This window comes from Platalea leucorodia (genome assembly GCF_965183815.1).
Source record: "Platalea leucorodia genome assembly, chromosome: 1".
Classification (NCBI taxonomy): domain Eukaryota; kingdom Metazoa; phylum Chordata; class Aves; order Pelecaniformes; family Threskiornithidae; genus Platalea; species Platalea leucorodia.
In genome coordinates this window covers 142,425,260-142,441,380 of record NC_138823.1, presented here as the reverse complement: position 1 = coordinate 142,441,380, position 16,121 = coordinate 142,425,260, and the positions used below count along the sequence as shown (strand labels likewise).

General features: G+C 40.7%; 1 protein-coding gene across 3 annotated transcripts in view; it reads left to right on the top strand.

Moving 5' to 3' along the window:
- The window catches only part of VPS50 (VPS50 subunit of EARP/GARPII complex), a 100,165-nt gene extending 85,657 nt beyond the window's left edge, over positions 1–14,508 (top strand). Inside the window, exons 25-28 of one of the 3 annotated variants that reach the window (XM_082320356.1) lie at positions 87–245; positions 2,562–2,683; positions 5,675–5,864; positions 14,430–14,508. In XM_082320356.1, the coding sequence (XP_082176482.1) occupies positions 87–245; positions 2,562–2,683; positions 5,675–5,864; positions 14,430–14,441 (483 nt within the window). In that variant the 3' untranslated portion in view covers positions 14,442–14,508. Of the gene's footprint in view, positions 1–86; positions 246–2,561; positions 2,684–5,674; positions 5,865–7,311; positions 8,741–14,429 lie in introns of those variants that run through there. The other 2 variants (XM_082320355.1, XM_082320354.1) reach the window with 2 other exon arrangements.
- Positions 14,509–16,121: the final 1,613 nt, after the last annotated feature.

Below are 16,121 nucleotides of genomic sequence, written 5' to 3'. Positions count from 1 at the left end.
GTGGAAATACTTGTACATCATAGTTATATATTGGTCTTATTAGCCGGACATTTACTGAATTGAATTTTATTTATATTCTGTTTCAGACAGTGTCAACTGCCAGTGAACTACGTAAACCAGTTTATTGGATTGTTGCTGCTAAAGCCATTGATTATGAACAAATGCTGCTTCTCATGGCTAATGTGAAATGGGATGTGAAGGAAATCATGTCACAACACAATATATATGTAGACGCTCTTTTAAAGGTGAATACTTTCTGGGAAATGGTGTGCTAAAGTTAATATAAACATTAAATTACTGTAATACTTCACTAAAACTGTTAAAGTAGCATAGTTAGAGCAATACAGCATCCTGACAAATGGTAAGTTATTATGAGGAGGTCTGTCCAGAATTTTCATTATTCTTGCTGCTAGCGGAATTTTTTCAGTGATGATTTTTTGACTATGTGGTGGGTGAAAGTGACCACAAAAGTTTTATGGGTTTCATATCTAAGTCTTGAATGGTAGAGAAATCTGTAGTAAGCGGAGTAACATTGAGGAAAATCCAGTGGCCTGAGATAGTGGGTTTTTTTAACAAAGGCTATTTGCTGTTCTGCATCATTTTAGTGGTCATCTTTGAGATATATCGTAGGGGCTATAGGTCAAGTCAAACGAGCACCGATAATAATCATGCACTGTCTAATTGAAGTTGCTATATTTAGAAGTTAGTATTCGAAAAGGAGGGTAAAAGGGAAGTTATTCACCCAACTTCTCAGTTGCATTCAGTAGAAGAGGTTATACGATTGCTGTGTCTTATGGCATACAGAACCAGTTCTTGGCAGAATCCCTCTCTCATCCTTTTATATATGCCTATTAAAGATATGTGAACTATGTATCACAGAAAAAGTTATGCATCTGTGTTGAATGACAGATTTGATTACACCTTTGTACTTTGTAGCTGTTTCTTGCATAAAAAAAAAAAAAAATCAATGCAAAGAAGGGAGAATCTGATAGAGGATATATCATTGCACTGAGTTTGACTGAGTCTTTGTGATTACCTTTCTTTATGCTGCCATGGCTTTTTGAAATCAATTTGTACTTACAACATTTGGTCTCTGCAGTAGAACTTTTTCCTTTTCTGAGTGTGCAACTGCTGATGAATTTGCTTCAGGACAATCAGGGCTAATAGCATTTAAAACCATATCTGGCCTCTATATTATATAGCTAATAATAGTTGCTACAGAAGCTTTTAGATTACTGCTAAGCAATTCATGATTTGCTGTGGACCCTGGGATTCCAGGAGTGTCAGATGTAAGCACAGGGTTTAATGTAATAACTAACTACTTTTAGCCATGTGCATACATATGCAAAATTCTATAGTCAGTCATAGTATGTATGGAAGCAGATAAATTGGGGAAAGAGGATTGTTCAAGAAATGCATTAACATGGAGTGTTAGGCATTTTCATCGTCAGAAGAGTGAGTTGTATGCTGGTTAAAGCATGACATTGTGGTACCCTGCTTCCTCTTGCCAAATTCTTCTTTCAGAAAAATTATGTTAAACACCAATTATTTGGCCAGATACTAGGTTAAATTGGTTACTGAGATTCACTTCTCTTTTTCGTCACAATGAATTTTTGATGGGAGAAAAAAAGGGGGAAAAAAGAGGAAAAAACCACTTAGATTAACAGCCTTGGAATGAAAGTGCTTTGTTGGACAAGTGTGGTCTTAATAGGCTGCAGTACAAACTGCTTTTGCTGGTTACACAGAGCAGTTTGTTATCAGTCTGCTGTATATGTAAGTCATTTGATACTTCTTTTAAATGATAGAGGCGTTAGTGGCAGCAGACTTCTCTTTCACTTTATGTAAGTCATAAAATCATTGTAGCAGTAATTACGTTCAGTTATGACTAGTTTGTCACTCATAGTAACAGCTCAAATCCATCCAGGACATTGAAGGTGGAAACAAGTGCCTTCCCTCAACCTGAATTGTTACCTAGTGTTGCAGTATGCTCCTAAACTGTTAGATTTGGACTCTTCAGTGGGTGCTCTCAGCTCCTTTTAAAGCACTGGAGAACTATGTAATGCAAAAGGTTGAAGAATGAAAAGTGGTTATGATATTTCTGAGCTTCTCTTTGAAAGCTGATGGGACGGGTATTTAGAGGGATAAAGAGATCATCACTAGATTTTCTTCAGTGGCTGTATATTGACTTTAAAAAAGTTAAAGATGAGTTTAGGGAGTGAGGCAATGAAAACGGCATTTGAAGGATTAGCTACTTGGTTAATTTTCAGAGGCGTCAGTTTCACAGAGAACTGCACCTCTGGGGAACAGAGCAGTATTTCCTTTTTAAAAAAAAAATTACTGAGGCAATGTTGTGAATGATATACTAGAAAGTGGTATGCTTTCTACTTTACACATTAAGCTTGTCTCTATGTCCGTGCCTTTTAACCTTCTCTGTTTTGCTCTTACTTTTCAGTATTTTCTTTCATGTGCGTTTCTCATTCTTTGTTGTTGTTGTTGCTAGGGATGTATAGAGTATGATCCCTTTTATGCTAAAGGAATAATGATCTGTCATGTTTCATCAGGAATTTGAAGAATTTAACAGAAGGTTGAACGAGGTGTCCAAGAGAGTCCGTATTCCACTGCCAGTCTCCAACATCCTTTGGGAGCACTGCATACGCTTGGCCAATAGAACTCTCGTGGAAGGGTAAGTAGTCCATGAAAGTCTTGCTTTTGGGTAAATATGTCTGTAATGATAACGTCTACTTTATGGAATTAAAAGTTCTAATTTTGTACTGCACTGGTAAGCCCTTGTGCTTTTGGGGAGCCTAAAAGATATCAAGGCTTAACATAGCCCTTAGCAGTTGTTTCACAGAGTGTGGTACAGCATTAAACCTAAAGGGGATTGTCTTGTACTTAGATACTGCTGAAGAATGACATCATCTGATGTGTTTTATTGAAGCATTTGAAACAACATAGTTCTGTTTCAAAGAGACTTCTACCTGAAAATTATCATTTCCCCACAGAGCAAGGAAGAAAGATAAAGTCTAATTGTCAGCATCTTGATGGTGATGCCATTTGTCTTTGCCAGGAAGGAAGATGGAGTTGTCAACCCTAGCAGTTATCTTAGAGTAGCCATGGAGCAGGATTTTTCCAAATTCATCAGGAACAGAGAGATGCCTCAGTTGGCTTGCTAAATAGAGGCTCAAGCACCTTAGTAAGGAACTGCTACACCTTGCTCATACCCCCCTTTTAATCAGTGTCCCAGTCTTTTCAGAGTCAATATTGTAGCCTGAGTATTGTAGTCTTTTCTTCCACTGCATTTATTTTTGTGTTCTTGTCCCTTTTCTACTTATGTCTGGACTCTCATCACACCTTCTTCTGTATCATAGAATACATGCTGTCTTCCACTCTTTCTACATATGTTTCCGTAGTTCTTCCCTGGTTATCTTTGCCCTGTGTACTCCCTACTACCGATTTTACTTCTTTCCATCCCACTCTCCTGCTGTCTGCTCTAATTTAGGACCTCAACAACATCCTTCTTTTCCAAGTGTTAGCTGTCTATTAAGGCTCTTCAGCTTCCACTGCTTCCATCAAGCCATGATTTTTAAGCTCATACCTGTTTCTTTTCGTGCCGTCCTTATGCAGTCTCTTGAGAGATCAATTTCATCTTCAGGGAGACGAAATACAGCCATGACCTGCCTCTGGCTTCTCGATTCCTTCATATGGCAATTGACCTACACAACTATCTTTTCTTTTTGAAATTTTATTTTCCACTTATCATGCCTCAAATCAAAAGAAGTGGAACAAAAGCATCTGTCTTCTCCTTCGCCATCCCCCTTTCCTTTCAAGTGGATAACACCATCAGTTGCTACCAAACTCCTCTGCTTCAGCCCTTGTGCCTGTTTTGGACTTGTTTCTTTCCCTTACTTCACAATTTCACTCATCTTTTGTGACTTCAGTGTTCACGAACCACTTAATTCTTAGCTGTGAAGATTGTCACTCATACATCTTGTTCCATGCTGCAGTTTTGGTTCACACTTGTGACCTACCATGAAACTTTCACCTTTAATTTCACCTAAGCATTTCACTGACTGGTCAAAGTGGACTGGGAATACCTTGCTAATATGATTTGTCCTGTGCCCTTTCTTGGAGTGTAAAGAACACTCATTGTTATCTCCTCCCCAAAACCTGCCTGTAATTTCTCTTTCTTGCCCAGTTCTATTTTTTCTTGCGAATCTTGTAGTTTCTTTTGCCGCTGGGGAGAGGGAAGGAAGGTATTCTGAACAGCTCACTCTCTGAATACCTTCATAACTTTTTTCATCTCTGAATTCCATGAAGGTATGGAATTAAAAGCCACGAAGGAGGTGTTTCTCCTCCAGTCAGCCAGTCAACTGGAATTGCTTTCACCAGGCCGTTCACTGAGTGAAAAATTATCTCCGGTACAGTCAGCCATATCCTTCTTTAAATTTTGCCCTGCCCTCCCTCCTGGTTCTATGTTCTCTCCGGTTTCCCATCTGACTTTTTGAAGTGCTTCAGTATGTCCTATTGAGAATCATTGTCCAATCTTCTTCAGAGCTCCAGAGCACTCGTGCCTTGGTCCTCTTCTCTTTTTGCCTCTGATATTTCTGCATTCTGCAAATCGTTCCTGCATACTAACTGTAATGGTGCAATTTCTTCTTAACCTGATCTTGCTGTGTATCCAGTTTCCAGCTGCATGTTTCTGCTGCCTCCTTTGCATCAGACCTAATAATTTAGGGACTGTATAATAATTAGGATCAACTTCATGAACCAATGGAAGACTGAGCTTGCTTTAAATTTGGTATAAAGGAAGAGTGGAAACAGTGGGACAGGATTGTCGCTTGTGGCAGCAGCCTGTGGGTGGGCTGGATTAAGTCTATCAAGGCACTGTGCCCCAGACCAAAGCTTTTTTTATTCCCTGTACACACCTGAAATTGACACTGTTAAGGGCATTGCGATGTCGTTTCCTTTGATCTTGACAAATACCATTTCTTATCCATTTGAAAAACTGCAAAGATCGTTTTCTTCATTTGTTGCCTATCACCCCACTGTAATCCTTCCTGGTATTACCCTGCCCTAAGCTCATCTACTGTCTCTTCTTCTTTGACCTCAAACCTATCACTAGTTTTCTGTCAGTCTGCTCTCATTAAAACATTAACCTCTGGCAGAGATTAGCCAGTGCTGGCACCCTTTATCCTCTGGTTATTGTGGGTGTTTTTGAACAAACAGCTTTGTGCTTTTCTCTGATGCTGCCACTATTGGTTCAGCAAGCTCCTGGTAACCATTCCTAAAGCTGCTGCGTTACCTTTCAGATTTCAGTGGTCACGATCACTTGCCTAAAGCTACTGTCCAGTGTGCTGATCAACATTGATTTCATTTCGTTTGACCCACTTCTAATAAGTTGTTCAATGTAGGATTTTTAGTGGCTTGGGGGGGTGGGTTTTTTTAAGTAGTGCTGGGTACAGTGGGGTTCTGTTCTGAGTGGGGCTAAAACATATACTAATGCAAATAAAACTCTGCATCAAACATCCGAAGAGGAGTTCTTGTCTGCTTTTAACTTAAAACCATAATTTTGTTCCTCCTGAAGGTTCGAAGGACTAAGTTAAACAATTTTGAGAAGTACAATTCATTTTTATTTTCTTCTAATTTTTACTTTCCACTGTGTTTCTCTTTTCAGTTATGCCAATGTAAAGAAGTGCAGCAATGAAGGACGTGCCTTGATGCAATTGGACTTTCAACAATTCTTAATGAAACTAGAGAAGTTAACAGACATTAGGCCTATTCCAGATAAAGAATTTGTGGAGACCTACATTAAAGCATACTACCTAACAGAAAATGACATGGAACGCTGGATAAAAGAACACAGGGTAAGAGTTAAATTTTCATTCTTTTACTGTCTGTTGGGAAAATTCACCATGATGATAGAATCACGCTAACAACTCTCAATGGTCAATGCTTCTATGTGTTAAAAATGATTATACACACATATATATTTATTCATTTGTTATAATAAAATCTGTACGGGAAGCAGTATACATAAAAATGTGTGTGTGTGCATGTATACGTTCATTATATTTATTATCATATGAAATTAGCATGTGTTTGTACTGATTCAACATCTGATGACTGAGAAGGATGAATAAGCCAGTCGCATCTACCTACTGTATCAAAAAATGTAGAGAACCAGAGCGAAGTGAAGTGGAAAAGATTTGTGTGCTGTTTGGAATATGCCAAAGTGCACAACTTGATCGTCAAGAAGGACGGTTTGAAATCACCCCATGAAGTTTTACTTTGCCTTTAGCAGTAGGTTGCTTAAACTAAGGTGTAAGGCACAATGGATAAGAGTAATTGCTTTTTCTTCCTTCATTTTATAATACTGAATAAGGATCAACATTGCTCTCTGAGATAAGTCTTCATTTGTGTTTTGAAAGCGTTTGGCATGCTTTCATGGTAGCATAACCTAACAATTATAACAGGACTGCATAAGTAATAGTCGCATGTTATTGGAGCTGCCCATTGTTAAAGTGAAAAGTTTTTTTAAATGGAGCATTTTGAAATCCGTATTTTGGGATTACTTTAAATCCTACTAGAAATGGGTGAAAGAAATATGTCTTTAATATCATTTTCCTTGTTATACCTGGAGCCACAAGAGAGATTGTGAGCTGTTGTTTGGTGACCTACGTGGAAAAACTCTTGTTTAAACCTACTGGTGGAAGCTATATTTTGGATAGTGTTAAGTATAAAGGTAGTACTGGCAAATGTGGTGTTTTCACAGATGTTGAGAATTCTTGTCTTAACATTTTTGCCATTTTTTCCTCCTTTATCATGTACTGAAATTAACATTGTTTGGAGACCTTGTAGACAGAAGTATTTAGAAGCTTATTGGAAATGAGAAGTCAAAATACAAAATATCAAATTTTGTCACAGTTCGTTTAGAAAAATGTTTTTGTGTTAAAAGCTTATCCCATTTGCATATGTATTTCCCACCACACCTCCCAAAGAATGGAAAATACATTAAAAATTGTTTTAGATACATATGTATTCACAGAATTACTTTCTGTGAACTCAGTCCAACACTACTGAAATCATAAGCATTTTCCATTATAATCTGCCATGTAGCAAAATACACTTTTGTCCTCTGCCTCAACTATGAAAACTATCCAGACCTGACTTAACTACCACTTTAAGTCTCCCTTGTGTACTGACTGCTTCTATCAGTTAAAAAGTCCACAGTGTGCATGTCTGTGTTTTTTAATTTTCTATCTTTGTCTGGTGCTTTATTCTGCCATAACATGATCTGCTTTTATTTGCCAGGAATATTCCACTAAGCAGTTAACCAATCTGGTGAATGTTTGTCTGGGATCCCACATCAACAAAAAGGCAAGACAGAAGCTGCTAGCTGCTATTGACGACATAGACAGGCCTAAAAGATAACTGGAGAAAGTTACTTTCTTTGTGACTCGTACCTTTTTCTGTTTATGTGAAGCATGCAGACAAATCTCTCATGGACTAATGACAACATTCTCTTAAGAAACATTGTGCATGACTTTTCTTACCAGCATTGGAGACACTCTGAAGTGGCATAATGTTCTAAAATATGACTTTTCTAATCTGTAGAATTCTTTTCTGCTGTTTGTTTTTTTTGTTGTTTTTTGTTTGTTTGTTTGTTTTGTTATTTGCCCTTAGTAAAGGGCCACTGTGTATCATTGGTGAGCTGTATATTTTGCAAAACTGTATACTGTAAGTAAAATCAAAATCAGAGAGAAACACATTGGCTTAATATATAGTTGATGCTCTTTTTTAATAAAAGGGCTACTTGAAAATATGATTTCTTTCCTCCCTGCTTTCACCCTCAGAAATTGTGCTTTATCATGGACCAGTGTAAAATGAAAGGAAATGTACAATATTTGATCAATGTATCTTGCATGTGGATTAAGAGTGCAGATCAACTAAATACGCTCATGTTAAAGCCTCTCATCTTCATATGTATTTAAAAATGTCTGTTTATTTCTGAATTAATTTAGTTATATCAAAATAATTGACTTCAGATTAATAGATAATAATAAATGCTGTACACTAATATGATTTCTTTGTGAGACTTTATTTTCCTAATTCAACAATGCAAAATGTCATTTACAATAGAAATTAGTACTGTTCCTTTCATATCACTTCCCTTTTGTCCCTCTGCCAGTCTTCCCTGTTCTGAAGCAATAATGCCAGGGAATAGGAATAACGTTTTTTTGGCTGAAGTTTTGGATTGATACTAAGATAATCTTACTATTTCCCACTGTGCTGTAGACGCCCTGAGTGATCCTGAGCAAAGCAAAATTGCTTGGCTGCGTATTTGTCCTATAAATCAATTTGTCAGAGCATCACTGACTGCACTGAAATTTTCAGGTTTGCACTTGGTTTTCAGTATGTAAAGTTTTAGGTTTTTTTTTTTTTAATTACGTAATAAACTTTTTGCAGTGCCCTCAGACCTTTTAAAAGGAAAAATGAGCTAATAGGTAAAATAATTTACATAAGCAACAATCCAGTAATGTATACAACATGGTAAATTCTCAGTTTCAGGTTCATACTTGCCATTGGACTTTTAATGCAAACCTGAGAGAATCGGGACTTACTGAATGACAGCAGTACCTAGTGACAGAAAATTACCCTGTGGAATCATTATAATTGCTCTTTTCGGAAGTTTAATTTCCTCTTTGGAAGTGGACTGAGCATCATTGTGTGAGTTCAGTGAAAGCCTGTGTACAGTTCTAGGAAAATGATAGAATTTACATTTTAAGTATGGACTGTGTAGTATTCACCTCCCTTGTTCATCTGTATTTTAAAGGAAATAACATTTAAACCAGAAGTTAACTCTGTTCTTTATTGGCCATTTAAAACTTGTTTAGCAGCGTGTCAACGTATATGTTGAAGCTGACTCACTTTCACCCTCATTAAAAAGGTTGTTCAAAAAAAGAAAAGTGTAGTTCATTTTTAAAGTGTGGATTTTTGCGTCAGTGTATTTGCCCTGAAGTCAGATCCTGAACCAGAGCTCTTGGAAGAAATAGAAAAATGTCAGAGACGATTAGTGTAAAACCTGTTTCAATTTTCTTCTCATGGATGAAGTAAGAAATTTAAATATCTTTACCGGAGCTTTGATGAGCTGAACACATGGTTAATTTCTCCTGAACTATTTAGGCTGCTGTAATTTGATTGCTTACCAAAAGGGAGGAGTATAAGCACTGATTGGAATGCAGGGTCAAGAAAGGAGGTGAGCAATTGCATGAATCATAGTCAGGAGTAATTTTTTGTAGTGTATCTATAGTTTGACTTGTTATTTTTAAGTAAGGCCCCAAATAAAAGAATGTGTAAGATGCAGTGTTAACCTGTCCGACAACTGTTTGATGTTCATTCTTATATGACTCAGAAATGATTATATTTTCCAGGGGAACCTCCCCTTGCTGCCCAGGATTGATGCTAAAGGAGAAGCTACATAGCTTAATGGCCTACATGTGCTCTTAGATATATGGCTTAACTTTTAGGTTGCCCTCTGTGGAGTCAGGAGTGGGACTAGATGATCCTCGTGGGTCCCTCCCAACTCATGATGCTCTATATTACTTGGTCCTGAGTGGCTAGTGAAGCCAAGTTTTGGCTGAATATTGGGTCTGGTGTGAGAATTTTTTACAAACCATTGATTTTTGAGAATCTGTACATTTTCATTCTCCTGTGGAATAAGAAGACCCTGTTATACTGCTTTTACTGCAATAGAGAATATGGCTTAAAACATCCTCTATGTTTTAGAGGAGTGTTTTGGAATACTTTAATAATGGAAGATTATTTCCTTCAGCCTCCAAGGAGAATGACCAGCACTGCAAAGGTGGGCAATGCATCTGTCAGTCCCTCTTTAGCCTAATGAAGAATTTAAATCCTGTTTCTCAGACAATGAATACTCTGATATTTGCCAAACTCAGCTGGAGCATAGATGACTAGTTTTCAAGTCTCTCGTTAGGCAAAGCCTACCCCTGCCCTGATCATCATACAACTGGCTTTTCTACAGTCAGCTTCTCTCAGTTGCATCTAATGGTGATGCTGTTCTCCAAAGAAGCAGCTGCTGGGACAAAAATAGGGGGAAGCCAACAGATCAGTTGTTGTGACCCTGGTGTAAGATTCAAGTCCTTGCTTCGGTGTAGGTTTACTTATTCAAAGCAGAATGGCATTGACAGGAAAGACCATCTTGGATCAGCAGTGCTTCAGCTGATGGGATAGTGCACAGAGCAGCCTCTGGAGGTGTAAATCCAAGTGCCCGATCTGGGTAGGGACTTTAATGCTCTGTGATTTCAGATAAGTAGCTAGATTTTGAGGTAACTGACTGTTCTGGGGTCCTTTGTTGCCGCGTGGGAGAAAGTCCTCCCATGCGTAAAATAAAAGCTTGGCTTGCTTCTGATCTGTAATGGGAAAAACTAGGCCCTGGCCAGACCTGCTTAGCAACACCCTGAATGTGGGGTGTAGATTATAGCTTGTAAACATCGCTGAAAGAACAGTCTTCCTTCTTGTGTCCCTGCCCCCTTAGGGGAGAAAAAGGGACGAGTGATCCCTAGCTGTCTCAAAGCTCTCTGTGAAAGGTTTGCATCCCCTTTTAATTTTCACAGGTGTGAATGACAGGCGTAATACCAAAGATGCAAAGCTGTGGCTGTGGGTTGTGCTCTTGACTTGCCTTCCTGCCGCAGAACACACAGAATTATAAATATCCCCTTCTCTTACTGTGAAAGCTATATGTTTGGGCTCTTTCCCCTTTAAGACCTTGCTCATGGTTAGTGTTTATGAAATGTCTGTATTGCGAGCTGTACTTTGGTAATTTGAACTTTGAATAAAGCCCACGTTTAAAACAAAAAAACAACACAAACAAATAAAAAACCTCAAAAACACACACACAAAAATACCCCTTCCACCCTGATTAAATTGATAAACGGTGCTGTCTCTTACCAGAATCCTCAAAAGGCCCCATGTCAGCAGGCACCTGCTATATTATACATGATGCAAACAGAGATGGACAAAAAAATGCAGATTTATTGCGTGTGGGTCATGGTATCTATTTTATTTATAACCACTGCTTGAAACAGCATGGCATAAAGACTAAACACGGCACCACTCACTAGGACTGTGGTGCAAGTATGGAAAAAACGCAATTTGCAAACAGCAAAGTTTCCGTGCTTGCTGGCTATTTAAGGATATTTGCGAGTGTGGGTTTTTTGCAGTGCTAGAGCTGTTTTTTGGCACAGTAATTCAACACTGGGGACCACGAAAAAGAATGGCAAAGTTCAACAACAAGCAACATGTTATTGGTTTCTCTGCCATCACTTACATTAATAGTTGACACTGAAGCCTGGGTCGTGGTGCAGAGGTGTTTCCTTGTGTGTGTAACTGGTGTCCGTTGAGGACAAGGGTTATAATCTAGGTCTGAATTCAGAGCTTTGATTACGTCTGAGTTACCGCAGTGCTCCCGCTGCCGCTGACTTTGCCGCTGACGTGCGCTGTGTGGGCAGCACCGTGCGGGAGCCTGCTGAAGAGGAGCTCCAACCCAGCCCAAAACGCTGTAAGCATCAGGTTGGGTGCTGTTGGTGGAGCGTGATGCTCCTGCCCTTAAGCAGAGATCGTGGATAGCCATGCTTGCTGTCCTGGCTGCTGGGGGGTTACCTGCTCCGAAAGCACGAAACTTGTGGGTTGGAGGATGGGCAGAATCGGGCTGAAAGGCGGTGGTCTGTCAGCGTGAACATGCAGCTCGCTCCCGGACAGCGTTCTCTTGAAACATGAAACCTCAATAAATGCAGGGATTGTCATTGCCTGATGCAGTTATTAGCAGTACTAAGCACCTGTGAGTTTTCAGGACCGTTTATTTCTTCAAGTGTAGGAAAATGTCATCGATGTAAATGAGTTTGACCAGGGGCTGCTTCCTGGTCCTGAGCTGCCAACTTCTGTCTCCTCCAGAGCGGTTAGAATATTTAAGCAGCCAAATGCTCCAACCAGCTGAGCGTTCATGGGTGGTTTGTGATGTGCCGCATTTCAACTAGATAAAATTGTTGCCGTGAATAGTAACGCCTCATAGCCGTAATGTCGTTAGCCCTTCCTTTCCCCCTTGCACACACAGCCCAGCGTTCTGCTGGTGTCTCTGCTGTTCGACCGGGCACTTCCTTCTCAGAGTTTACTGAGCCTTTACACTGAGGTCTGTTTATTTTTAGAGATGTTTACTGCTGCTTTCTGTTGCTCAAAATCTCTGCGGTAAGATGCAGGGCTCTGGGCGATGCACGTGTGTTGGCCTGTATGCACTAAGAGAGCTCTTGCTGTTCGTGGCTGCCCTGGCCGGGGGGGAAGGAGCTCCCCATGGGTGGCACGTTCGGTAACACTTCAGAGATGCTGCGTATCGCAATGGCCAGCTCGCAGAACCGTCCTGAGCTTTGATTTAGGTTCTGCTCTGTCTTGGTGCCTGGTGTAGGGAAGTTTGTTTTATTTTCCTATACTTTACTCCCCTAGCTATAAAAGAAATGATGTTATATCTACCATGTTTTATAAAGTGCTATCAGGCTGTGGTTCTGCAGGCATGAGCTGTACTTTTAATGGCCATCAGTGACTTAACCTCAGGGAAGCTGAAACACGAACTAGAGAAGCTGAAACATGAACTCTTGTGGAGAAGACTACACATAAGGAAACTTGCTTCCCTATGCCTCAGGCTTTTAGGTGCTGTTCCCTTTGCGTTAGGACAGAAGCCAGTAATCTCACACATGTTCTTTCTTCTGATGCTGCGCTTCAAACCGCACCAGGCTGTGCTGTTGCCTGTGTAGCAGGGGACCCTGCTATGGACCAGAAAACATGGGTCGAGCTATGGATGGGACTCTTCTAAGATGTACCTATGCATTATGATAATTTACTACTGCTGGAAATAATAACCAGACAAATTAGATAGGGAAGACTGTGGACAAAATTAAAGAGAGATTTATCTTTTTTTTAAATGAAGGTATGAAAGGATATTAAAAATACATACACACAGGCATTCTGATGGCTGTCCTTCTATACACCACCAATAAAAGCTCATGCCCTCTGTGTGAACTGTGGGAGTAGTTAGCTACTAAGGAGGTAAGTACTCTGGAGATACCATATGGATGCAGACTGAGAGGTGGTTTATTGGGAGAGACAGACTTCCAAAGAGACACAAGCTGTAAGGAGGCAAGACACTTGCAAATAAGATCTCATCTTTATTGTGATGTTCAATGTGATTTCTAGGTAAAGAAAAATGTATTTTGGGGAGCTAATCAAGGCATTTTTCATTTAGGGCTCAAGCCTTTATCCTCCCCTTCTACATAAGAGACCTTCATTGCATCGGTTCCTCTCCCTTCCCATTTGTTTGTTCCTGGAGCCCATATTTTCCTCCCTACACATCCAGACACCTGGACTCATGGAGGGACCCTTTCCAGAGGAGGCTGACTTGGAGAAAATCTACCTGGAGGAGGCCACAGCAGCGCTGCTGGCAAAACTGTTCCTGGGAGAGGGGCCAAGGCTGCCATAGAGGCACCAGGCTCCACGTGGGACATCTCAGGCCAGGTGTAGGTATCTGCTGGCTTTATGAACCAAACATTTGCTCTTCTGCCAGCAGAACTTCTTACCTTGTGGTAAGAAGCATGGAAAATTTCGGGGATCACCTTGATTTTCTTTTCCTTGAAGCACAAGTTATTTTTCTTAAGGCAATGAGTTATGACCTAAATGTCAGAAGCAATACACAAAGGAGCTAGACCAGGAGGGACAAGGACAGTACAGATGAGATCTTGTTTGCTCACAAAAAACCTAGAACACAAAATTCTTGAGCATTTATTTTCTTTATGAATAACTTTTTTTTTGTAAAGCCCAAATCTGAGACTGTTCCAAATAAAAAATTCAGGTAAAGAGATCAGGGAAAGTTTCTTTCCCATGCTTATCCATGCTTTTTAAAATCTATCTATGCAATAATGGGAAATTATGCAATAATATCTCTAGAGATTTTTTTTTTGTAGGCAGCAAATTGTTTGATTAGCTTCAGTTGCCTGGGTGAGTGTTCAGACTCCAAGCTGGTAGGCTCTCTTTAAGATTCTGGATGATTAGTTCCCATGAACTTGTGTGCTCTTATCTCATGTCTTTAGGTTGAGACTCATTTCTGTATTAAATTTCAGTTTTCTGCATTTGAAAGGAGCGAATTGTATGAATAATTAAAACACATTCATTAACCTCTAATGAATGGTCAGGAAGGAAAAGTAAATTAAAAAAAAATGCAGAATACTGGGCTTCTTTAATATTTTATTAATATGTTCACCTTGCTTTACTTTTACAGTACAGAGTAAAATAGAGATTAAAGCATTAGCTGCCTTTATGTAAAGCTGACAGGTTAATTTTTGACATTTTCTTTCTTTTGTATTCTACAGCGCACTGCATAAACAAAACGACCCTATTCATGGTCAGTGGCAGCTTGTGGGGGGAGCCCTCTTCCTTGGCTTACTTCCAACTTAGGAGTACTGCAACAGCACTTGGGTGCCCCAGTCATGGGCCACATCATCACCCTGCTGGGCTTCAGTATGGAATAAATGGTTTATGTTGACTCAGTAGGGCTTGAATCTAAGAATAACATAGGTGGAGGGCCTTGCTTGGCTGATCTCCGTTGGCTTGTGTATAATCACAGGATGGAAAGAACAAGGCCTCACCCCCCTCGCCCCCCTTTCTGGGGCAACTCAGGAGCCTGATGCAGGTGCACCGAGTCGCCTGGTGGAGCAGCCTCTCACCCCATTTACCGCACGAGTCTGAAGAGACTAACCTCCGAGCCCATGCTGCCTGGCGTGGGCACCTCCTGCCGAGACAGTCAGATTTAGCACCGGTGTCAGTGAGGGTGGAGACATCAGCCCCTGGAGTGGAAAGCAGCATCCAGCCCCAAGGTGATGAGCTGTGCCTCCGTGGGATCTTTCTGACCTTCTGCATTGTGCCACCCATTGTGGCTGTGGTGGCCTTCCAAGGAGAGGGCTGGAAGCGGTGAGGGTGGCCAGCCAGGGGGGGATTGCAGGGCACTGGGCAAAAATGCAGGCTGGGTGACAAGGACCCAGGGACTGGTGACCAGAGAAGACATGGCTGCCAAGAGAAAGGCATCTTCTGGTTTGTTTTGCTTCCGTTCCCACGCTGTTGAAGCAGGGGAGCAGCCTGAGGGACCGTGCAGAGGGCTGCCACCCTCTCCCGGAGTCACAAACTCTCTGCCACAGTGCCCCGGGGGGGACATCCCTCCTAACGAAATCACCAGCCGGTCTCTGCTGCCTGGCTTCTGTATTAGCAGAGTTTAAATTAGGCCATCACGCTGAAGAGCCAGCCTCTCTTTGCTAGTGACAGATGAGGAGATGCAAGTATAATCAAAGGAGCAAATTAATCCCATCTGATTCATCTAATCTTGGTTTAAATGAAATGCTCCAAGGAGGCAATGGGGACTTGCTCTTCAGCATGTGCTGGAGCTCAGGCTCTGGCTACAGAAGCGTTTCTGCACCAGCCTTGGAACAAGGCTGACCGAGGTTATCAGCAGGATCTAGGATGCAGACTGGCAGAGTAGCTGGGCCACGGGCCAAACAGGGTCACCACCTTGCAGGGACAGTATGTCCAATATGTTCCTGGGCTGGAGAGGGGTAAAGGATTGGGAAACAAGTGGTAAAAATCCCACTACAAAATGGGAAAGTTTTTATATTGACTTACAGGTTTTGTGGTGATGAGGCTCAGGACTAGTGCAGTGAGAGACCAGAGAAAGGGAAAATGGTTTGCATGTTTGATAGGATCTCCCATGATCTACCCCAATATACGGAGAGAAGGAGGCCAACTGAGCAAAGTGGCCTCTCTCACCTGCCATGGAGAGGGAACAATAACCCTTCTGGTTCCTCTCCTCCACTCTGTTAAATCAGCCTAACACCTAGTTTTTGGTATTCACCTCAAATCATTATTTCATATTCAAACCTATATAAATGGAAATGAATATATTGAATAGTTTCTTCTGGAAGGTACAGAAAACACTGTGTTTATGTAAGCAGCCATTCTTCAGCGTGCATTATGTACCTGCCTGGGTATCAGTGAAAAATCATTCGCGGAATGGG